Genomic DNA, 25543 nt, shown 5'->3' with positions numbered 1-25543 from the left:
TGTGATAATGAGAGGGGAGTAAAGCTGACATCATGCACTGTGACTGTGCCGCCCTCTGCTGTTCGAACACAGAAACACACGTAAATGTGAAAAAAGAAGAAGCTGTAGTTAAAGGGGTACTCCGAGTACAACACAGCCGGTGAAAATAGTTGTATAATGTCTTGTGGGGTGTCTGAAAGGAGATGTCTCAGCTTGGACTTGAGACTTGACATTTTTACCAGGAACAGACAAGAAGACAAGCACTGCTCAGACATAAAGAAATAGATTTCAAATTCTAGCCAAGAATGCAAAAGACTTCCTTTTAAATTATGCAAAAATGAAATATAGCATCTTGGACTTAAATAATTCCGTTAATATAACTCAACCATAGGAACAGGAGGATGCATAATATATTTTAACTAATTGAATCATTCATCATTAAGACTGAGTATCCTTTAAAAGGTTTTGACACTAGTGCATACAGGCTGATTTTACAAAAACTTACTTACTTTGAGTAATATACATAATTTATAGGCTGAGGCCTTTTTTACATTAAATGTTTTTTTAAACATTTGCACAAAGAAAGAGAGGTTCTGTTCGGGAAAGGGAAATCTAAGTACAAAAGAAATATGGCTAAATAGATCATTTAAAATGTTACAATATGACAAGATACAGAGAAACGATTATCCACGAAAATATGTGAAAACTAAATAAAGTTCCATTAATTTTCTACGTTTTGCAGCAATCTAATGTAAATGTTTATGCCTCTGTCAAATACGGTACAGGTGGCAATGCCTGTAAACGATCGTGATCCACAGTAAGTAAAAAAAAGATGAAAACAGTGCTGGAGTCCACAACAACACCATGCTAACTCTAATAAACATTCACTGCCTGTAGGGTCACTATTCAACCACCAGAACGGGAGGATTCCTCAGAGGAGACCGTAATCCTCTCTTTCGCAGTTTTATAGTGGTTTATGTCTTGATGCCCATCACCAACAACACATTGGGTCCAGATGGGAGGAGGCAGAAAGGGAAAGAGAGAGAGAGAGAGCGAGAGAGAGAGAGAGAGGGAGAGACGGAGACAGACAGACACAGAGATAGAGAGAGAGAGCATGGTTGATGTACATCTGTCATGCATTATTGCAGCGAATGCCAGTGCTGCTATCCTGGCTTTAGAAACTATGTGAGGAGGGGGTTGACGGGGTCCTCCTTAAATCACAATATGATTCCTCCTCCTCTTCTCCGCCGCTCCTTTTTAGTGACTATATCAGCACACACACACACACACACACACACACACACACACACACACACACACACACACACACACACACACACACACACACACACACACACACACACACACACACACACACAAACATTGTCTTTCTCAAACATTGGGTGCTTTCTCTCTTTCTTCCTCACACACACACACGCACACACACGCACACACACACAAGTGCGTCTCACTATCTTTGTGGGGACCCGTCATTGACATAATGCATTCCCTAGCCCCTTACCCTAACCTTAACCATCACAACTAAATGCCTAACCTTAACCCTTACCCTCACCCTAACCATAACCATAACCTAATTCTAACCCTAATCCTAAAACCAAGTCTTAACCCTCAAACAGCCCTTTAAAGTTGTGTGGTCCAGCATTTTGGCCCCACAAAGCTGTCCGGACCCCAAAAGTATACTGTATTCCCAGTTTTTGGACCCCACGAATGTAGTTAAACAAGAACACACACACACACACACACACACACACACACACACACACACACACACACACACACACACACACACACACACACACACACACACACACACACACACACACACACACACACACACACACTATCCCCTTATGAATTCCTCAGGAAGGAGTCAGCCTTCTTCATTCCTCTGGACATAACTTTTCCTTAACAAGGTACTGATGGTCTTGACCTCCTCTTCAAACAAACCCTTCCCTCCAATCAGGGAGGATTGTGGAGCTGGGGCTCAGTCGAGGCCTGTGGGTATTACAGAGGAAACGTCCTGATTCTCCTTGATTACTCTCTCTCTCTCTCTCTCTCTCTCTCTCTCTCTCTCTTTCTCTAACTCTCTCTCTCTGTATCCCCCTCCTTCTGCCCCCACTCTCTCTCTCCAAATATCTCCGTCTCAGTGGCTTCTGGCTCTCCTGTTGTCTCTAACCCAATCTCGAACTTTTCTTTCCCGTCTCTGTCTGTCTACTCACTGTATTTTCTTTCTAGTCTCGTCTGCATCCATCCCTCTGATTATTCTCCGGTTTGCTGTTTAGAGCTTTCCAGCCTTTGTTAGCAGAAATTCAACAATTCAATCAAGACCTTAAGGAGACTATTGGGATACTCAGTTGTACTGTATGTGTGTTCATGCTTCACAAATGACATTATTGACATGTGTGATATGGGTAACATAACTCTTTAAAACTCCATATGATTATTAAGGTAAATTAACATAGGAACTGACTGTCAGGAACAACATTGTCAAGGGGTTTTTGTTTTGAATTTTTCGCTGTATTTTCCTTTTCTCTTTTAGATCTTGTTTAGCAGAGGAAATATGCAGAAAATCCAAAAATTCCTCAAAACTATATAGGCTCCAAATATGACGATAAGATGTATTTCTTATGTTTATGAGACCTTTCGTTTCAATTCTAATTATTCTACAGATAGACATTAGAAGACGAAGAACGGCATGCATTACAGGAAACAAATTCATCATTATAGTAATTTAAAATAGTATTCAAGTGAAGGAAAACCTCTTAAAACATTGTAGTTGTCTAGGAGAAGTCTGTAAGGGTGAGTGCTTCTTAATTTTGTGTGTGTGAATTTTTATATTTTAAGAGCACCTTCTTTAAATGTGGAGTCAAATTAATAAGACTTTAGCAATCCCTACTTTTCTGAATACGACTTTTCATTTTCATTCAAAGTATAGTTTCTACATGGCTATTAAAAAAGTGACATGATCTTGCATAAAATGGTTCAAGCGTGGTTGGCACACTGGATCAGATTGATGCTTCCTACATTTAGATTTATGTTGTAGCACATTTACAGCCATGATAGCAGCTGTTTGGCTGCAATGTTTACAAAGTTCGTCTTAGTTTAGCGTGTAACATGCTAACATTTTATAAAAAAAGCACTAAACGTAAAGCACAGTTGATGAGAGGTATTTGGTCATTTACCAACAATATTGGACAAATTGAAAATTTTGACCTGATGGTGCAACTTCATGAAAAGTGAAGGGGTCACCAAAATAATTACAATTCATCCTACGGGGAACATGAATGTGTGAACAAAATGTCATAGCAATCCACCGAGCAGTTGTTGAGACATTTCACTTAAAGCCATGAACCTCATGGTGGTGCTCAAGGAAAAAGCCCTATGATCACCAAAGACATTAGCAATTATAACCTGGGAACCATGAATGTCTGTTCAGAATTTAAAGGATGATCCATCTGATAGTTATTGAGAAATTTCAGGGTGGACCAAGGCGGTGGATCGACTGAGTGAATGACATTGCCCACCATGGAGCAGCGCTGCTAGCATGGCAAAGAGCTACATTAAAGATGGATCCTCATCAGCTCTCCATCCTGTCGAACATGTGCCATTGGTTTACACCGAGCCTGTGCTCTCATGTTGTGGTTCCAGCAAGAGATATAAAGCCTATTGTCCTCACATGACTGGCATTATTACAGAGCAGGCTTCCTCATCTAACTTCAGCATCGTTGTAACGGCTCTCTTGATCTTTCTGACTTTCCCCTTCTCACCCTTTGTCATCATCTTCATTGTGTTTCACTGCCTCTCAACACCTCTCAACACGCTGTCTTCTGCTCTCTGTCTGTGGTGTTTTGGATTAAGGACTGTCTGGTTGGAAGATGTGGTATTTAAATGGCACTGTGTGTGTATGTGTGTGTGTGTGCGCGCATAAAAATGGAGGACAATAGCAGCATAAAACACACAAGCTGAAACAGTGACACAACATTTTCACAGACAGGGCGAAGACAGTGGCGGCTGTCCGTCATGACTCAACTATTCTAACTACGACATTGTGAATACCAGACGACCGGAAAGTGACACAACAGCCGCAACAGTGTCACAAAATTCTTTTCATATTTCCTGGACAGTAACTGTAGGGCACGAGCGGGAACGGCCCCTTGAACAAGAGTCCCCTCTGAGTGAGGAGAATAGGGGGACATTGTAGGCTGGGGACCCAAAGGTCATCATGGCTGTTAGGCTCACGCTCTGCCTGGACTCCTGCTGACTCACCGCTAGTCCAACCAGGAGGAGGACAACCGGGACTAATCTGTATATGTCTTGGGCCACCATTAGTCAAATATTAGTCACAGTGCCCATTTAGGTGATGGACATGAAGAGAGTTTCTGTTCTCCAGACACAGTCTTTGGCCCAAATGTGGATTTCTCAATCCCAATGTGACCTGATGCGATTGTATTTCCTCTTCCTGCTTTGTCTCCCTGCTCTTCGCTTGTCTCCAGAATCTGTTAAAGATGCTATAGTGACAGACTTCCTGCATCAGAGCACTCCCACTGAGATGCTGACTGGCTTCCACTCAGCTGACGCCCGAGGGCAACTCCTCGTTTTAAAAAGAGCTGCCTTCGTCTTCTTAAGATTTACTAGATGCTCAATGCTGATTGGCTGACAGATTATCAGATTTTTTTATATTTCGGAGGAAAACGTGGTTGTTTCACATGTAATCATATCACTCCGCAATCAATCTTGAGGCTTAAAACATGGAAGGTTTTTCCCAATTGAATTTATCCGGATAGCACTTTTCGCTTTCAAAACTTTTGGAAGTGCGATGATTTATAGATGATTAAAGGAAAAGATGCCTTTTTGTCCAAACTACCTGGTGAAATATTTGCAAGTTTCCTCAATATGTTTCATCCTCCAATAGCTCTTTTTGCATGGAAGACATTTTGACTTGTATAAATAATAAAAGTAATAATGGCAGTGTTCCATTTAGTTGCTTCGGATCCAGTGTCCTGGTTGTGCATGCTGGCTCTCACTGTCCCACTGTCATGGCTTACTGGGCCACTAGAATAGAACGGAGTCCTCATTAATGTTATTAGTAACACCAGTGCTTTTCCTGCTATGACAAGTCAAAACGTCTACTGTGAAAATGGCCTATTGATCTGACTTTGTGGTTCTCCGGTTGGGTAATCTCTCCAGCATCTTTGTGTATAAATGGGACTGTTGGGATTCTTGTTTACATATTTGATGAAGGTCATCTAGATTGAAAGGTCATGTTAAATAAATATGAAATAAATCAACAGCAAGTGAGTCCGTTTGTGGGTGTTTGGGGGTTCTTATGTTTTGACTCATGCTTAGTCAGTGTCTATTTAGCAATAGTGCCATTTTCTCTACAATAGCACCGCAATTCTGACACAAATGTTTACGTTAAGGCAACCAGGCAAAGAAAGCAAAATTCCTGAAAATACACCCCCTTACAATAAACCACCGGGTCATGTTTGATGGGAAATATTATAGTAAAGGCGCTAACTTTCTCTAAAGCCAATTTCAACTTTTTGTTGAACAGTGGGGCTATGTGTCCAAATGTCGGTTTGACAAAGAAGTTTTAGAGTGATCTGTAGTGATAGGGCCAGTCTTCATTTTGCTTTCAGAGTAGTCTAACGCAAGTTAATTTCACAAAAATAAAGACAGACTTACCAAAGTTGGCCAACCGACCCCCAGGCTGAACTAAGATCCATGTTTCCATGTTAACAGTCATTGACTCCTGCGGACCGGTGGCACCAAAAGACAAAAAAAGAGGAAAACATGTCTCATAATTTGTGCTTTGTGAGTAAGAAGAAAGGAAAGAGGTTTTAGAGAGGGCAGTAACCTGTTGGAAATACACAGCAGTGAGGAAATGTCCTTGTAGCTGTTATATTCTTCCAGAAGGCAAACATTTTCTGCTGGACTAGGAGATGAGCAGCTCGAAGCAGTTGCTCGGTTAACCATGTTTTTTAGTTTGAAAAAAGTCTTAATTTACCCAGAATTTATGGAAAATTAGTCCTACATAGGATAGTCCAGAACAGCTTTGTTCAACATATGAATGTAGACGTTTATCTGAAGTCTGGTTAGACATAGTTAAAGTCACAATTACAAGATAACGCTAAAAAGTGGCGTAATTAGCAGCACAAGGTTGGACCAAGGGACTTTCCCCTGGAACTAGAAACCTTCTGAGGAACTCAGGGTCTACATTTATTTCTAAGGACATTTTTTACCCCCCAAAAAGTCCCTGGTCAGAGGGAGCCTTCTAGTTGCTTAAAATAGTTCAGGGGAATTAAAATAACTAAGAACCTTGGGTCGCAAAACAGCTGTACAGAACAAACATTAGAAAACATTAGCCACCATGACCTACTGGTCATTCCAGACCAAGTAAGGCTGTAGCTGCAAAGCTCCAGAGTGTATTAAATAGAGCAAGAATGCATATAAATTACCCATGCATTCACCTTTTAATTTGTGAGAAGAGAAGGAATGTGTTATTTCATCTTTGAAACATCACATTGTCTTTTTTTAAACATCTTACTATGAATTGACTCCCACTTAAACCTTGGTGATTTGTAAAAAGATATTAGAAGGCACTTGTTGATTATTTCATTTGTTTAAAAAAGATATTTCCATCCTCACAGGTAACTGAGGAGAAACGTGACATGTAGCGCCAACAGAGGGCCAGATTATTTCGATCCAACACATAATTATTGTACATAGAGAAATCGTAACTGTATAACAGTAGCCTACAATTTCCCATGTTATTCAACACATCATAAGAATTTCATGTCTGAGTCAAAACTGACCATTGAAAGAGAAAACATAATTCAAGTGGGTACAAAGAGGCTTTTGTGTCACACTCTACAAGGACAAAGATATTTATAAAACAAAAAGAAGAAGAAAAAAGGAGGAATTTTCTTTCCTGTAACTCTCAGTGACTCAACAGCCTCCTATGGTGAAACCTGTGAAGCAGAGACCTGAGGCATGGAAAGTAACAGGGACAGAGTGATTCAGTGAAAGTGAATGGCTCTGACTCTCCTACCCATCACTGAAGAGGGAGAGGTTGAAAAAAAAAGAGCAGGGAAAGGACGGAAAGAGGGGGAAAATGACTGGCGACTGTGTGGGAAGAGAGAGAGGAGGGGCTTAAAAAGTATGAACTTGTGTATGATTCAGCTGCAGGAAGCATTAAGAAGGGAAAAGACTGCACACAGGACGCGGTATACTCACTCCTTTAGCCGTTAATGAGGACGTGTTGGCTTATGGCTTCTCAGAGGGTGACTTTTCCCAACGGGTCACACTTTCTCTAGTGCGCTCCTTCACTCCTGAGAGTTTTCTTGTTAATAAAATTCGGAGCTTTCAGCTTTTTGAACCCGTGCTGTTTTTGCTCTCTACACACTGTGCGTAATTTCTATCCAGGATCGAGAGAGAAAAGGCGACATCACAACAACACGAGGACGAGGAATCAAGACAGAGATAAAACCAACTGGGGGAAAATGAAAGTCGTCTTGGATATCTGCGTGATGTTCCTCATGCTGCACACTCCCGGCGTGCTGTCCTTGTCCACACGTAAGTTGTTGCACACAGATGTCCATCGATGCGCAAAGTCACGGTCTTGCTGGGGAAGGGTTTTGGTTTGGGTACAGGCTGCACTTTTTGGTCCACAAAGACAGTTTAATCCATGTGTCACCCAACGATATTACTGTAAACACCTCTGTGTGACATTGTCCTGCTCTGGTAAGCATGATTTTAAAGACAAAACAGATGCAAAAATGGATTTGCACAATAGTACAACACAAATATAATATTTTAGAAGGGTGTTAGTCAATGCAAACACTACAATATAGTGATATCATATGGTATATAATTACTATTTTAAAAGGATATAAGTCAGTGTAAACATTGCAAAAAAAAAAAAACTGCAAGCCCTCCTAATTACATTAGGCAATAGGAATATTATAGTGATATTAAGGATAAAGCCCGTAAAAGGTCACTTTAACTCCACTAGCTACCATATGTGTAGGGTTTCCATAGGAGGATACAATATCCCATATATGATCACATTAGATCCACAGTGATCTTATGGGTAATACTGTATTTAAAACATATTGCCAATGCAAAAATAACTCAATAGCTTCTTCATATTAGGGGCTCACTTGCTTGGATCCACTCTGGTGATACATTAAAAAAGACAAATGCCACTCTGTCCACCTGCCACCGTATTGATCTGCTCCTGCTGAAGTATATCGGTTGTACCCCTGCATTGAGAACTCATCTCCCAGGAGGCTGCACTTCAACAATTCAAGCCATAATTCGTTTAACACATGGAGAGCATGGGGGCTTTACGGACCGCAACAAAACAGTGACATCATTTGCTCGGGTTTTGGAGAATGTTAACCGGCAGCTTAATGCACAGTAACGTAAATAAATCAAAGTTACGTCCGCTTCCTCTGTTAAGTGGCTGGATTAGTTTTTATGGTGAGCTCACTGGCAAAGAGCGATTCCTCAGGGACGATCTCCTGTTATTCATCCAGTTTGAAAGGCGCTAATAAAAGAAAGTAAAGTTCCAGAGGCTTATAGAAGACAATGGGCCCTGATCATAAACTGCCCTGCTGTTTATTATAGGGCCTAATTGGTCATTACTGTTTTATTCACTATAATAATGGAGGGTGCGTCAATTTCACTCAGTGTGATGTGGTTTACAGATGCCACTGAAATAAAACAGTTAAAATGTGGAATTTTCTTACTAACATATAATTAGTTTTTAATACAGCTCATAATCCCATAAAGTTTAAGTTTATATGTCTTGTTAGCATATACAGAAGTATTTATGTTGGATATGATTATTTAATACCAAATATTTGACTCTGAAACACACTAAATCCCCCTCAGCTTTTTAACCTGAATTGAACTTCTTATATCCTACATGTCCCATTTCTCCTGCCTGCATTTGGCCTAAGTTGATTTCACAAGATACTCTCTCCAGATATGAGCATCAGTTAAATACCTAAAATGCAAGCTGTGTAAAAAAAACAAAAAACACAAAAAACATCCGCTGCTGTCTTCTCCGTCTCTTTTCAGATGGTGTTACACGGCTCATTGTCAATAAATGTTTCGTGACTTCTTCCACTTGGCTCGTCTACACTGGCCCCTCAAAATGTTCCACATGTACGTCTATTGTACAGCAGACAGAGGAAAGTAAAGGCCTTCTTTGAAGTGTTGCATGGATGAGTGGAGAGTAAACAGTTCTTTAGAAAGAGGAGAGGATGTCGTGTCCCTTTGAAGACTGACAGCATAAAGGAAAGTGTTTTCAGTCCACTAAAGACTTAATATCGGCCATAAATGTCATTGAAGGCCTCCACGCCTATGTCCGACCGCCGCAATCATAGGGTTAAACTCATCCCATTGCTCTGATCAGAGCTGTGCTTCAAGCACCCTCAGCCTCTCCAAACAAATACTATCTTACAAGCCAATTCTTCCATTGAGTGTGTCAAGCAGAGACAATACTGTAAACTGTAGTAATTGTGTCTATCGTTGTAGTGTTTGAACTGTGAAGAAAGGGCTGTAAAGGGGCTTCACACCACGCTCCGGGGCAATGTCCCTTCCTCAATGCCTGGAATACATAAACACTGATTGTTATTCAGCTGGATCAGCATATTGTTGGCTAATCACGGCCCCCTTTACATCCGCTGTATCCAGTGACAAAGACAACCACCCCTCTGATCATGTGTTTGCATAAAAGCTTGAGTTGGCTTTGTGATATTAATATTGGTGTGGAGTTACAGTTGAATTAACTTCTTCAAAGGCGGGACCTCCATAAAGGACCACACAATGTCTGTCAGCGTAAGAAGGCTGGCAGCTGAATAGATGTGGCCCCTGGGCGCAGATTTGTAATGGTCTGAACAAAGTGTTGACACTCTCACTCACTCACTGCTCAGTCATTTCTGCATAGAAAACATTGTTTTCATAGTCCTGTCTACTTAGGTGGGCAACACATTTTTTTAAATCCTCCATTCTGAAGAAATAAACTAATATATTGTCTTCTCTTGTGTGCTGCTGTTACAAGAGAGACCTGAGAACAAATTACATCATAAAATAAATCACAAATATTATTAAGCAATATATAAATAATATCTCTCAGTACTATAGAGTGTTAAAGAGTGTCTCTAACTGTATGTTCTTTGCAGTTTACCACTTTATTTGTATTTTAACATTCAGCTGTAAAATATGATAACAAATGATAAAAAAGCAGCAGCAATAATATTTATGTAGCAACTTTCCTATATAGTTTACCAACTGTTTTACACGATTAAAAATCCAACACCACAGACAATAAGCAAACAGCAGTACCCAAGTACTGTAAGCCAAGTGAGCGAAACAAACTCAGGCAAGAGCTGGTGAAAAACAGCAGAAAAGAAGGGCACCCAGAGAGTGCTAATGTTAATAAAAGTGATATAAATAATCCATGTATGCGCCTCATGATTCAGATCCGCTACCTAATTTAATGGGTTTGTACTTGGCCCGTGCTACACCCTTCCACCAAGTTTCATGAAAATCGGGCCGGTAGGTTTTCTGTAATCCTGCTGACAAACAAACAATCCAACAAACTGAACCAAAAACATAACCTCATTGGCAGAGGTAATTATCAATCTATTAAAACAGTCAAAACTAAATTACAAAAGTAACACACTGAAAACTTCCTTTAAACAGCTTGTGTTTAAAAATAAATAATGTTTCCGCATACAGATATATTCCAAAATAGTGCTTGCTTTACATTGTTGACAACCATTTTCTCAGGCAGGTCTTACTTTTTTATATGTATTTTCCATTTTAAACACATTTTACTGTAGTACAGTGTGAAAATCAACCTACTGAAACATAACACTTGCTTCAAATAGGTAATGCATCACAGTGAATATTTCTTCACCTTTATTTCTTTCCATAGTTTTGTCAAAGTATCATCAAGCAGGGACCATTTTGTGTTCCACGCACCATCTGTGATTTCAAAGTCAGGCGCCGGTCATCTTCACTGTAACACAACAAACCACTAAATTCATATTATCCTTTTCATGACATCCATGTTCACTTAGCTGTCATTGTTTGTCTTCCGAATTAGACATTCCAACAACATATTTTAGCTCATTAATGCAATAATTGGGATGCTAACTGACAGCTAATCCGCCCTCCTCAGGTTGGCTTTTCCAAAGTCTATAGTCTCTGAAAGGCATACTCCAGTAATTCACGTCCATAAAGTTGAAGGAATACATAAAAAAGAATGATCAAACTCAAAGCAGCAGAGGCCGAGATATATCCTTTAGTAGGGGCAAGCTCCAAAAACACTGGATCCAACATATCCCACAATGCAATGCAATGTACATCATATTTTGTTAGACCCTCTATATGTTTGCAGTGTAAACTCCTGCATCCTTCAAATACCTCACCCCCAGTTTGTAAGGCAGGCTTTCTGTCGACTATTAAAGTTTCAACCCTAATGACATCACTATGACATCCTCAGGGTTATGATTAGACTTTAGAAAGGTCCACCCAGAACCATAGAAGACAACACACAGCTGCTTCCACATGCTGCGTAGAAGAGACGAGTAAACTGACCTTTACGTGTAAAATGACCTTTACGTGTAAAATGACTGGAGTGCTCATCAACGGTCTTCCTCTAACCATCCATCTCTTCCTGCCCTCTTCCAGATGTAGCAGTGGTCTACCCCCAGGACCCCGTCCTTCGCATGGGGTCCACCCTGACCGCCAGCTGCTGGGTCCACCCCGACCTCGGCGTCCACGCCAGCTCTCTGTTTTGGACGCTCAACGGTCAACAGCTGCCCAGCTCCCTGTACAGAGTGTTGAGCCCGACCAACCTCAGCGTGACGCTGGCCGGACTCAACGCCTCCAGACAGACGTCCGGCGACAACCTGGTCTGTCACAACCACAAGGGACACATCTTGGCTGGCTCCTGCCTCTACGTTGGGAGTAAGTTGAAGTGTGTTAGTGGTTATATGATTTTTCAGCTTGGTTTTATTTATGTAGAGTTCCATAGTTTTTTATTTTTTCATTTTATTAGTATACTCATTTGGCCAACATTTCTCCCGAAGTGTGCAATGTCTCTGCTTCACTGTAATGTTAAGGAAAAGGGGTAAATAAAGGGTAGAAAAGGAGTGAGAGGAATGAAAAGGAAATGGGAATGTAGAAGGAAGTAGTGGGCAGATTTTTAGTGTCTCTGTGGCTATATTTCATGTTAAGTTTCCTGCCTTCAGGCCAGTGAGAGGCCTTCATGAGTGTGTCACTGTGTGACGCTTTGACCACCTGTGTGGTCCATTACTCGCACAATCACTCACAGGACATAGGCCATTTTACACAGACACATGTTTGTATTTCTATACGTATGTGGACCAGCATTTACATAATGCATTACCTAGCCCCTAAATGTTTTATTTTAATTTTTTTTTACAGTGAACTTTATTGTGTGATCTTGTTAATGTGGTTCCTGTTACGTTAATAACCTAAAACAACCGTATTTTATTGCTTATTCACTTTCTTGCTGAGAGTTAAGTTATTATCAATGGCTGAAGCTGTGCAAGTTGTAATAAACTGGACACATCCTTTAACTCTCAAACAGTCCTTTGAAGAAGTAAGGAGTACCCTCACTCTAAAAATGGTGCTCTCAAAGATAGAAGTACATGAGCACACATACAACACACACTCATTTCCTTGCAGTTCCCATACACAGAAAAGTACATGGCATTTCTAAGACTATGAAAGGTGATGAGATGAAAAATGACACAAATGTATTCATGAAGCAACAAGTGCGCGCGTGCACACACACGACACACCGACACACCGACACACACACACGCACGCACACACACACACACACAATGAGATGCAGTTGGGATCCTAATCTCTGTGCGACACTGGTGTTGAGCACCCTGTGTTCTGAGAGACGAGGAATGTTGGCAGAGATCCCGAGTCTGACAACATCTCACACAAACGCACGCACGCAAGCACACACACACACACACACACGCACACACACACACACGCACACACACACCAGTTAAGAAAAAAAACACCAATTTCTAGAGAACATCACTAGTGAGTCAATTACACTCAGGAGGATGGGGCTGGAGTAATGGCTGGAAGTAACTTTGTACCCTCAATGACCCTACATCTCCATTTGCTCTCTGCTCTACTCTCCTTTGTCTTCACCCATATCTCTCACTCTATTTTCTTCCCCCTTTCTCCCCATCTTTCCATTTGTCCCTCTTTTTGTCTCAGTGCCTCCAGAGAAGCCGGTCAATCTGACCTGCTGGTCCAGGAACACCAAAGACCTGACTTGCAGCTGGGTTCCAGGAGGAAAAGGAGAGACAAACATTAGCACACAGTACATCCTCAAATACAAACTCAGGTATATAAAAACACACACTGTTTTACTATCTTCTCGAAATTAAAGATTAACTTTTTGAACGCCATTGATGCCAAAAACATACGCCCCTTCTTCTCAGAGTCATAACTCAATCAAATCAGAGCACACAGACATCATACACTCATACCCGCCTTAAATAGGACAACATGCTCTTTCTAGTAAGTGATTACGCTATATGGCTGTAAATGAAGGGGGTGAGAACCATGCAAAACCAGTGTTGAGTTCAAAAGGGTTAAACATCCAACTTGGTGAGCCTATTGCAAATGTTCCCAGTCCAAATTATATTTCAGAAGATGTTTTAGAATGCAAAAATGCTTCAAAAAGCACAGAAACAAGCTAAAGTGGAGCTGGAAACAGGACAAAATACCATATCTCTTTGGCAGAACTTATTTTGAGAAAAATACGCCCTTCGCCTGTAAAAGAAATATCATGAGAATTAGGAAAACAGGTTTTCATCTGGGAATGAAAATGAGTTTCAGATGAGTTGTAAGCTCTATTCACATTTTTTAAAAGTTAAATCAACTATTTAAAAGCACCAAAAGGGAAATTACGTGACATGCAGTGCCCGCAGGCGGGGCAACTGCATAACTCTTTCTGAAGTTATGTTATAGTAAATAAGGACTTAATAAAACCACTTGTGACAGATAAACTCTGAACTGTTCTATTATCTCATGCAATACATTCTACATCAAATGCATTAGTAATGGATATTGAAGCAGTCTAGAGTTATTTTGAGTTTTGTTCTGTTTTCCTCCCAGGTGGTATGGTAAGGAGAAGGAGTGTGAGGACTACACTCATACGCAGCCTTACTCCTGCAGCATCACTCGGGACCTGCACCTCTTCACGCCCTATGAGATCTGGGTGGAGGCCTCCAACCAGCTGGGCCGGGCTACCTCCGATGTCATCACCCTTGACATCCTAGACGTGGGTCAGTGTGAGATAACGTGACCTTTGACCCTCTTTCTTTAACTGTGTTTTAGAGCTTAGATCCCAGTGTCAATGAGTCCTCAGGCTATAATAAAGGAGAGTGGATACCAGGCTTTTAGGCTTGTGATGTTTAAAAAAAAAAGACAAAGCTATTTCTACCTGCGACCCCTCATCACAGGTTACACATGTGTACAACTTGTTAGCAGTTCAGTTGTGATTTTCCCCTCTCCCCGCCCTCATAGTGGTAATATAATAAAAGTAATAAAAGTAAACAAAATCTGGACAGGAAAAGGAAATACGAAGCAAACATGAATATCAGCAAATAACTGAGGTGATTTCACAGTTGAAAGAAAAACTTACAGTGATTGAAACACTGATTTAAAAGTCTGTCTTGGGGGCGATTCTGACCTGCGGCCCTTTGCTGCTTGTCATACCCCGTCTCTCTGCCCTTTCCTATCTTCAGCTGTCCTGTCTAATTAAAGGCCTAAAATGCCCAAAAAATAATCTTTAAGAAAAAAAATAAGTCTGCAGTAGCCAGCTTAAATGATCATGTTAACTCAACTTGACTCTTTAAACTCAGTTGAAGGACTGTTTTGCTCATCGTAGTATTAGTTGATTTAAAGGAATAGTTCATATTTTTGCCAGAGTTAGATGAGAGGATTGATACTTCTGCCATGTTTCTGTGTTAGGGTACATTCAGACCAGATCAAGCGATCCGGCGAATCGCCGCCTGGGAAGTTAAATGGTTGTGTTGTCTTTTTTACCCTCATAGTTTTTAAAAAACACGTTCTCCTGAAAGCGATAGAGGCAGTGAGGTTTACTGTTTCCTGTACGGGACTCTGACACACGCCTCAAAACGGACTGACAAGTCTGATCGGCCTACATGATTGGCCATTGCAGGGTAAAGTCAGATTGCGTTTCTCCAAAAGTTAAATCCGTCTTAACTTTTCGCTGCAGGCAACTGCACTACCCTCATTGAAAATGAATGGAAGGACTCGCGTCTTCACCGGACCGCCTGTGTGTCAAAATAGCATTAGCTAGGATATAGGGTAGGAGGGCGATTAGATTAGCTTAGCTTAGCGTTGAGACTGTAAGCAGAGGTAAAGATCTAGACAAAAATAATATAAAATATACCTTACAGCACCTCTAAAGCTTATTAATCAACACGTTGTATCTTGCTTGTTTAATTACTCGACTCATTTTGGTGTAGTAACAATAATTTGTGGTTGTACAGGGGGTTATGTGCCAGACATTTTCTTGGCTGGTATGTGACTTCAAGTCTGCACAGCAACACCTATAGAGCTTTCTTTTAGTTATTTCTAGTAGGGATCCCAAAGCTTCCTAGCCTTGTTGAAACCAGACCCTTCTCAGTTGTAACTGAGAGTGGTCCAAGGATGCGTAGAATAAAATGATTTAATAACCTTAATACTACTTAATAAGGTGGACAACTATAAGTTACGTGGTTCATTCCCTATTTATCATATCATGAACCCTCAGATTTCTCTTGTGGCCGACAGGTTGGGAACAATTAATAACTTACGCTTTAGCCTCCAATTGGCGCCTTTGAAATGTTGAGTATCAATTTATAAATCCATCTTTTTTTATTTCAGACAGGGCATTGGCTTGAGTTCTGTGGCTTTCTGGCTTTTGGAGAAAGTTGTTCACAAATACTCATCCAGCTTTACACTGATAGGAACTGAGTGGTATTCCCTTTTACAGCTTTGGTATGTGGTCCGTTGGGTAGCTTAGTGCAGTTTAAGCAAATGGACCATAAGATGAAAATTCTTATCTTCTCTCATTATCCCCAAAACACACACACACACACACACACACACACACACACACACACACACACACACACACACACACACCTGGACAGGCGTAGGTGTGTGATGGAAACACCCTCTTTTTTGATGAGCTCATTTTCTCTTTACTCATGCTCACTGGACACACATACAGAAACACGCACAAAAAACACTTGTTAACCCTCTTTTATGTAGTGTTGGAATGTTCCAGACTGATCCTCAAACCTAATCCCGTCTCCGAGCCGGCTGCAGACCCCCGAGGCCTGAGGAGTTTGGGCTTTGAAACTTTAAGACTTGGACCTGAAATAATACAACCTGATTAGCTCGAAGGTCTTCACCTGGTTCAACACGCTCCTAACGGTGTCGGGGAAAACGTACCGAGAGGAAAACCGTATAGAGTTTCAGAGGTGAACACATCACCGGTGAGGAAACAAGCGTCCATCAAATTGTAATCCCTTTTCCGTTCCCTAATGTATGCACGCACGCACACCTGTTTACACACCCCGAGGGCAGGGCAGGGCCTGGTAACAGTATAGAAACAGAGAGAGGCAGAGTGTAGGCGGTTTCTGGACTTGTGTGTGTGTGTGTGTGTGTGTGGGGGGGGGGGGGGGTTGTTTCGCTCAGGTTTCCCTGGCCATTCTTTTCATGCAAGCAGTTTCCACAACAGTAGTAAGTCATAAAACACAGCAACCACACCTGCGTGGAGCTGCAGTGAGTCACATCTACGGTCATGTCCAATCAGTTATGAAGGCGAGGCAGAAACACCTACAGTTTTCTCTGCATTCCTAAGTCACGGGATGCCCTCTGAACTCAGAGACTAGAGGCAACTTGTATCGGTGTCTGACTCTAAGATGAGGATATGCTGAGGGATGACACAGCATATGCTAACAGTGATTCATCTGTAATTTGCCTTGTCCCATTGACCTCTATTGCCAAATGCACATAACGTATAGGAACAACGCATTTCCTCTTATCCGTGGACAAATAAGTTAAATATGTTGTTATCTTCAGATATCGTGGATTTTCTTGGGATAACTGAATTGTTCTTAAAAAAACAAGAAAGCAGTATGGAATATTTGGTTACACTTTACTTTAAGTTTTCTACATAAGAGTGACATGACACTGTCATGAACGTGTCATAAAACATTATAAACAAGTCATAAACGTTTATGACATAACTCTTTTTTAGTAAGTGTCATTCGGTTTTGTCATGACACGTTATGGTTATGGTTATGGTTATGGTTAGGGTTAGGGTTCATGTGTCATGACTGTCATTACAATGTCATGTGAGTGTCATGTATTCATGACAGTGTCATGTCACACAAACGTAAAGTAAAGTGTTACCGAATATTTTGTCATCTCAAAAGAAATATCCAAATGCCATTCATATTTACATCAATCGAGCAAACAAAACATTATTATGAAACCTGCTATCAGTCTTTCCATTTTAATGGTAGTCAAATAGAAAGATTAGAAATGCTATGTATGCTATGGGATCTCATACTTTATGTGAAATAATGTATATTAGATTTTTATTACAACGAGCACCGTCATTTACTGTCTCAACTCTGAACACAGCTAATTCAGTGATTTCTTTTTTACGTGGGAAAAAAAGGTTTTCATTTTTCAAACCTGAGTTTTGCCGGCAGTCCTGCTCTTAGGCTTTGTCCAAACATCCACCAATCAGAGGGTCGGGCTGTAGAAAGAAACAAAAAAGACAGTTTAAAGAGATGTTAGCGAGTAAATCAAACTAAAGTGAAAAGTAGGAGGGACACAAATTCTGAAGAGTGGAAATTATTAATTTAATTAATATAAAAACATATTCAGCCCTGTATTAACATTGTTAATCTCTAAGAAAAGTACATTCACGTGCATCCATTATTTAAATCAATTGTGGTTAAGCTTCACTCTGTTTCATCCTGTACATGCAACCCAGTCTCACGGCAGTTCGTGAAATAGTCATGTTATTTAATCTATTGATTTGTGTTCACGGACACGTTTATGTCGGTATTTTTGTGGTGGTCAGCACGTTATTTAAACTAATGTATTTCAATGGGAAGCATCTTTTGTGATCAAAAGTGGCCGATAATCCGCGCAGGGAGGTTGGTTGGGTTGGTGGATGGGTCAAACAGCACAGGACTTTCACCCCAGAGACTGCGGATCGTGGCCCGCGTGTGGCGTTTCATTTCCCCGTTGTTGTTTTATTAACACAACCCTCCCGTTGTTGTGCGTCCCCCAGAGACCGCGGATGTCTCCCGTGTGTGAGTGTCCTTTCCCCGTTCTTCTTCCCAACCTCCGTATAGATGCTTCCCAAAAAAAAAGACACAAACGTGTCCGTGTACACGAATCAATAGATTAAAAATAATGTGACCTTTTCACGAACTGCCGCGAGACCGTGTTGGTACGTCATCGATTTGGGCATACACTGAACTAAGATGTCTTACCAAAGCTTTAAAACTTTAGTTTAACTCTCTGCTTCTATGTTAAGAATATATTTTTTTCTAAGATGGATGATTGTGTGTACCACCATTGGGTTTACACTTTTTAAATCACCCATGAGTACAAAATGACACGTCTGAAGTTACACATTTTAGTTCAGAGAGTCTCCGGTTTCTTCGAACACTGGGGAAACAAATCCTCTGATACTCTCGTGTCAACTCCCACTTTTTCGCCTCCACTGAATCTTTCCCATCTTCTTCTTTCCCCTGGGTTCATCTTGTTTGTTTATTGGTAAGGGATGACATTATGAAAAGGAACAAGAGTTGATATTACAACGATCTCAAAAGCCCAAAACAAAACGTGAGGAAAGTTAAAATAATGGTCTGACAGCACATGTTTGTTTGTCGAGAAGATAATCGTTGTCAGATGAAAAAGTCTCTTCCAGCTCACACAAGTCAACTCTTCAGAAACTATAAGGCACTCGGAGACCACAAACCTCCGCCAACGCTGAACAATCCTTCAATGAGCTGTTACATATAAAGACATCACTCCTACTGCTTTAAATTAGAATTGAGTGGATTTCGTGACCCTGCAAACATAACCCAAAAATGTAGAAAGAAGCCCCTAAGCTATGTTTTTTTGGCTAAAAATTGTAATCTGGGCCATCTGTCCACCAGAAGTTAATCATTAAGTTGTTAGGATAGAAATATACTTGTTAATGGATGTAATCAATTAAAAAGTATCCCAGTTTTTGCGCCTCTCATGAAATCATTGTTTGTTCATATGAGATTTTGCACTGATCATGACGTTATAGTCACAGTGTTTCTAAAAAATAAACACATATACACACTCTTTTTTAAAGACATTTCTTAAATCCTTTAAGCTGCTCTTATCAATATTTCTGTATTTACCATGGATCAAATGACTAAATGTAATGTGAACGGAGTCGATTGACGAAACAACAGAGAATTACAACCCAACTCAACAGTTCCTCTCAGCTCTATACCGAGCGTTAGCGTTGTTCAGCTCATTGTCTTCGTTTTTCAGCTCATTTGTCCTTTTTTTCAGCCAACAACTTAACTGTTTTGGTCCACTCTCACTGCTCTCATCAACTAAATTAACAGCAGCGGGCAGCTGTTTTAGTGAAAAATCTCTATTGAAAATCTGTACACAAACGACCTCCTGCTTCAAATGCAACCAATAACTTGACTCATTTCTAATTTAAAATTTGTTACTGTTAGCCCCCTCTCCCCGACCCCTTAACATGCGAGAAAACCAACCAAGAAAGTGAATGCAGGAGACAGGAGAGGAAGCTCTGGCTGTCTGGCACTGGTCTGGTCTCGGTCTCAACCCCTCAAAGTCTTGGTCTTGTCTCGGTCTCGATACAGTCTGGTCTTGGTGATGACTCGGTCTCGGTTTAGGTAGTTTTGACTACAACACTGGTGGCCAGAGACACGACTGCTGATGAATGATATTGTTTCTCTGTGTTTTCAACTTGTTCTGCTGCCCTCAAGTGGCCAAAAAGCAAGTTATACTTCTTTAAAGAGCACTCTTTCCTTTCTGCATGCAAAAATATGCCATTTTGGAATGAAGTAGATTGTTAACGGTTTCACAAGGTTTCAATGTATTCCTTAAAAGGAATACAAAGATAGCAACAGGAAGTGACACTCTGTATGTCTCAATTGATTTAACCTTTGGTCTGAAATTTTATTATAAATATTATATTATACAATTTGGTTGAAAATATAAAAAAAATAAAATACCCCGCACATTTTCCTAGAGCCCCAGTTTGTTTTGTCAGACCAACAGTCAAAAACCCAAAGATATTACGTTTTCTATCATAGAAGACTAAGAAAACTGGTAAAGTTGATTGATTGATTGATTGATTGATTTTTAATCCTTTCAGCTCTTGATGAGATCTTCTTACTTAATAACCTCCTCCATCTCCTCTTCTTCCAGTGACCACGGACCCTCCATCAGGTGTGACTGTCAGTCGTGTTGGGCAGTTAGAGGACCAGCTGAGTGTTCGCTGGGAGGCCCCGCCCGCTCTCAAAGACTTCCTGTTTCAGGCCAAATACCAGATCCGCTACAGACTGGAGGACAGCCAAGACTGGAAGGTATAGGACAAGGACACACAGTTATAAAGACATAAATCTGTTCTCTTTGTCTCTTACACACAATATCTCTCCCAGCTGTTTCTCATCCCAGTGCTGTAATCACCCCTAATCTAGTCTGATTGAGGCCTCCTCTGCCAGATGGGTTAACAGTTCAGAAACTTTCATCAGCCATAAATCTAGAAGGCAGGTTTTGATCAGGAGAAAAACACAGGCCAGAGCCACTGTGTATACCTCCGTTCAAACTTTTAATGAATTAAAAATACGGTGTAAAACCTTCAGCCGTGCAGATGGTGCTTCCCAGGATTCCTATGAGTCCTCCGGATACGAGGGAAGATTCTCCAGTAATTAAGGGGGAATTACACCGATGTAATATAAGCAAGTCTTTGCTCGCAAAGTGGAAAAAGAAAAGAAGGGGTGTGGAGAGACGCGGCAGAGGGATGAGACCAGTTCGAAGGAGGAGAGAGGAGATTTAAATCCAAGTGGCTTTAAGGGTTTGGTGGTGAAAACAAAACACAGTTTTCCCTCTGAACCGGCCCTAATCATGAGGTCATGCTAAGGAATGGAGGGATACATCTCAGCTGTTAATGCCTTCAATATGGCTGTAAAGACGCTCAGCGGTAACGTCTGCCGATTTGGCTTCCCAGCGTCACATCATTAGCCCTCTGATGCCTGTAATTTCCATGTTCTGCTTTCTGTTGTAGTCGTTCTTAGCAAGTGTTTACAGACTGAATGCCAGAGAGAAAGTGGGGACTATTAGATAAGATTAATAACTGCAGTATGTAGACGTTTCTTTCGCTCTACTTTATCTATGTTCATGTCATTATTTTTGCTATATCTTGTACTGTATATGTTGAGGACCTGTGGTGGCTCCTGTGTGTGTTTCTCAGCATATCCAGCTCTGTAATACATAACAGAGAGCAGATTTTTACCCAGCAGGCACAATTACATTAAAACATTTTCATAAACATGCTGATCAGGAGTCACTAAACAATGTGGTGTGCATGCATGCTTAGGTCTGTACATGGTTTGTGGTTGTGTTTTCTACATGGCATCTCTGCCCTGTGTTTTAGTTTATGCACATTGGTATTTAATACTGCGGTCAGACCTCCAACTCTTCTGTGTTTGGGTCTTTTTTTTCATATAGGTGATGGATGACGTTGGGAATCAGACATCTTGTAGATTGGCTGGACTGAGGCCTGGAACAGTGTATTTCGTCCAGGTACGGTCTGGGTGTGTGTGTGCGTGTGTGTACATGTGTTGGAGTGTATGTTCGTGTACTTCAGATTTGGTCCATGTTCATAATGTTGTATCTTCTCCAGGTTCGCTGTAACCCTGTGGGTATCTACGGCTCTCGCAAAGCTGGGATCTGGAGCGAGTGGAGCCATCCAACTGCTGCATCCACACCCCACAGTGGTGAGCACACGCTCAAACACACACACACACACACACACACACACACACACACACACACACATACACACACACACACACACAATCACAGGATTGCTCTTGATCTGTTTTTGAGAGACTTTTGGCCCATTTTTTGAGGCAATTTGTGCCATTAAAATTTACTTTATATCACTGTGCACCGCATGTCCAACAGCTCTCTCCCACTACTGGAAACTGGCAGCCTCATAGAAGAAGACGATGGTGCTGTTTTACACTCAATCTCAGTTTTGTATTGTATTGGCAGTTTTATTTATGACAGATGCATCGGTCAAATCAAATCATATCATATCATATCAAATAAAAAATCATAGCTAAACCAAATCACATTAGTTCCAAACCAGATGTTACGAAGCCAAACCAGACTTTGATTATGTAACGTTTTAGTTGCAACACAAAGGCCTTTTCAAAGAAATGATCAAAAGATAAATAAAGGAACACTCAATACAATTTAACTCATGCTGTTTTTCCCACTGGATGCTATAACGCTGTAAGAAGGTAGCCGCTGTTGTTGCCTCCACAGATTTAATAATGAAATTGCTGAGTAACATGTAATCATAACTGATAGGAAGAATGGCCATGACTATGAAAACTAAACATGGGTTGTTAAAAACTTAAATCTTTCTTTAAGGGCTTTTCAGAACTCCCCATGAATTTTGGCAAAATTACCAGATTGAAAGATAGGTACTCTCAGTTACTGTGTGCATTCATTGCCTGAACTCATGGCTCTTAGTGTGTGTTACATTGGCACACACAGGCAGTACACTACACATCTTGAGTGATATCTCACTTCTTGTTCTTGGCTTTCTTCCCTTTAATACTGCTCCTATCTGTCTTTTTTACCTTTCCTATAATTCTGCTCTGGAGTGGTGGGAGGTAACTAAATACTTGTAACCCTGCAATAACTGACCGAAATACCACCACTGCTGCTCTGTTAGAGGTTCCATTACAGAATGCCAAAGCCAGTCTAAATCCCGTCTCATTTTTCCTTTCTTCCCTTCTTCCCTTCCTTTTCTTCCCTTGATGCAGAGCGCTTGATGTCAGGCTCCTGTGACTCAAAGTCTAGCGGGGACTCCAACTCCACCCTGCGCAGGGAGCTGAAGCAGTTCTTCGGGTGGGTGCGGAAACACGCCTACGGCTGCAGCAGCATGTCCATGAAGCTATACGACCAGTGGAGAGTGCTGATGCAGAAATCCCACAAAACTCGCAACCAGGTAGGTAAGCATCACTAATGCAGGGGACACACAGTTGTATTCAAATCTGATCACAGACACGCATGCAGACATGCAGACACGTGCTGCACAGACGGATACACACTCAAAGTAAGTTTTCTTTTATAAAAGCTAACAGATTTTGTCTTCTAATTTAGGTTCTCCAAGGGGATAAATCCTAGCACACGCTGCGTTTACAAGCAAAAAACAAGTCAAGAAAAGAACGTGAGTGTGTGTGTTTTTGTCTATGTGTGTGTGTGTGTGTGTGTTTGTGTGTGTGAGAGAGAAAGAGACATTGTGTTCGTATATGGGAATTATAAGACATTGTGCTCCGGACATTTTGTGCGAATACCAGCTGTGGCCATGAGAGGACATCTAACAAGAAACTGTGGGATTTTCTTCTTTATTGCATCTTTTCCAGCCGGCATGAGCACTTTTTTCATCTGAAAAGTTGCAACTGATAAAGGTGGACTTTCCACGGACATCCTGGAGTCATAGCAAGAGACCACGTGGACTACTCTGCTTTCTCAAAGGACGTTGTAGCATGAACGACTCGGGCATCAGTAAAGAAGTTTGCATTCAAACTTAAAGCTTCACAATGTCGTCCTGATGTAAAAAGAAAAAGCAACAAATTGTCATTCAGTATTTCTAAGTCATGCTTTGTTATATAAGTGCCAAACTGGTTCACCCAGCATCCATGTGTTTCTGAGCGACAGTATGTGACTGATGGTGTTTGTGTATGGAGACGTTTCACTGCCTTTATTTTTGTACTGAATTGTACCAGCATATTTAAAACTGTATAAAGTTATGTTTTATGTCTTAAGTTATGTTTAGTTAGTAAAGAACTATCAATGACTGAAGTTGTTATCAATCTCTAATGCTGTTCTATAAAAATGTTGTCAGAAACACAGGGTTTGGGAATGAATTGTGTGCACAGTAATACAGACACAATGATAAACACACCTCTGCGCCCCCTGTTATGGATAGCTTTAATATCCATATGTTCCCACTGCTCTGTAGAGTATGTCGACACATTTCCTGCTGCAGGGATTTCGGTCAGATTGTCTGAACTGAAATATTTCCAATAAGTGATTTTTGTGGACAAAAATAACACATGTCATAATATGAATACAGAATTAGGTTTCCTTATCATATTGCCACCAAAGTAAGCATCATGCATGCAATGAATTGCGTGACTTTGAGAGATACTATCAGCTGCTCCTCAAAGAAGAAAAGATGGAATGCAATTTTTGCCTTCCCTGTGTTTTATTAACTCTTTATCTAGTTAATATGAGATTCTACATCCATGGATGCTGTTTCTCACGGTCAACGTCTCAAGTCCCAGGGACTTTTGAATTTGTGGTTTAATATTCCAAAATGCTTAGAAGTTTCCAAGCTGCGGCTGGATCCAGATCTGCTTCAAAGTGCACATACTGATAGGAAAACATGTTCAATTCTCTAGAATAGGTCAAAGTAAGTAAAGAAAAACATCATTGTGATACCAATGCGTTTCAGCTTGTAGTCTTCAATCAATCCTGACTTACTTATCTTAAATTCCAAACCCCAGCTTAAGGATATATTGTGCAACATTTCAAGTGAGAAAAGTCAGATTAATAACATTTTGATCAAATTGCACTCATCCTGCACATGCTAAATGTGGTTACTGTTACCAAACGTGTTTAAGAATCATGGCTACGCTTACAATACTTTAGCAACTACAGAAAAATGGAAAAGAGTTTGTTATTGAAATTTCTTCCAGTGGCAACAAAAAAAAAAAAGATTCTTTCTCAGTGGTAGAAATGGGTGTTCATAATTTAGCATTTAGGAGCACAGATGTATAAATGCTGACCACTTGGTGGAGCTATCTGCTTTTCTAAATCTAATTAGTTCTTCCTTGGTGCATAACCAACTTCCCCACAATCTTCATTCACCTCTGTGATTGCTTTCCTGCTAACTACAGGAACAACAGGCAAGCAGGAATGAAAACTTTGGAGAGGGCCATAAAAAACTGACATCTTTCACAAATACCTCCACTAATGAATGCAGGCTGCATCTCCAACCCAGTCCCACAACAACCATGCTTTGTCTCAGTGTTTATCAGGGAAACCTAAGACAGTGGTTGTGTTTCCTCTCCTGCTGGTGACACAGCGGAGTCTT

At 40.8% G+C, this 25543-nt stretch overlaps 1 protein-coding gene across 4 annotated transcripts; it reads left to right on the top strand.

Moving 5' to 3' along the window:
- The first annotated feature begins 7108 nt into the window (after positions 1-7108).
- Positions 7109-23957, top strand: crlf1a (cytokine receptor-like factor 1a). 4 transcript variants are annotated; one of them, XR_005637439.1, is made up of 10 exons: positions 7109-7575; positions 11710-11988; positions 13294-13423; positions 14200-14369; positions 20572-20729; positions 21874-21948; positions 22049-22142; positions 23205-23393; positions 23545-23611; positions 23808-23957. XR_005637439.1 is itself a non-coding variant. In XM_039786976.1 (10 exons), the coding sequence occupies exons 1-9, from the start codon at positions 7503-7505 to the stop codon at positions 23566-23568; spliced, it is 1188 nt and encodes a 395-aa protein (XP_039642910.1). In that variant the 5' UTR covers positions 7110-7502; the 3' UTR covers positions 23569-23611; positions 23808-23957. The 4 variants fall into 4 exon arrangements, 3 of the variants coding, with proteins under 3 accessions (XP_039642912.1, XP_039642910.1, XP_039642909.1); XM_039786976.1 differs by having other exon boundaries at positions 7110-7575; positions 23205-23389; XM_039786978.1 differs by having other exon boundaries at positions 23545-23957.
- Positions 23958-25543: the final 1586 nt, after the last annotated feature.

Source organism: Perca fluviatilis, chromosome 20 (genome assembly GCF_010015445.1).
Source record: "Perca fluviatilis chromosome 20, GENO_Pfluv_1.0, whole genome shotgun sequence".
NCBI lineage: Eukaryota > Metazoa > Chordata > Actinopteri > Perciformes > Percidae > Perca > Perca fluviatilis.
The sequence above is the reverse complement of the archived record's forward strand: the minus strand, read 5'-3'. Positions and strand labels throughout refer to the sequence as shown.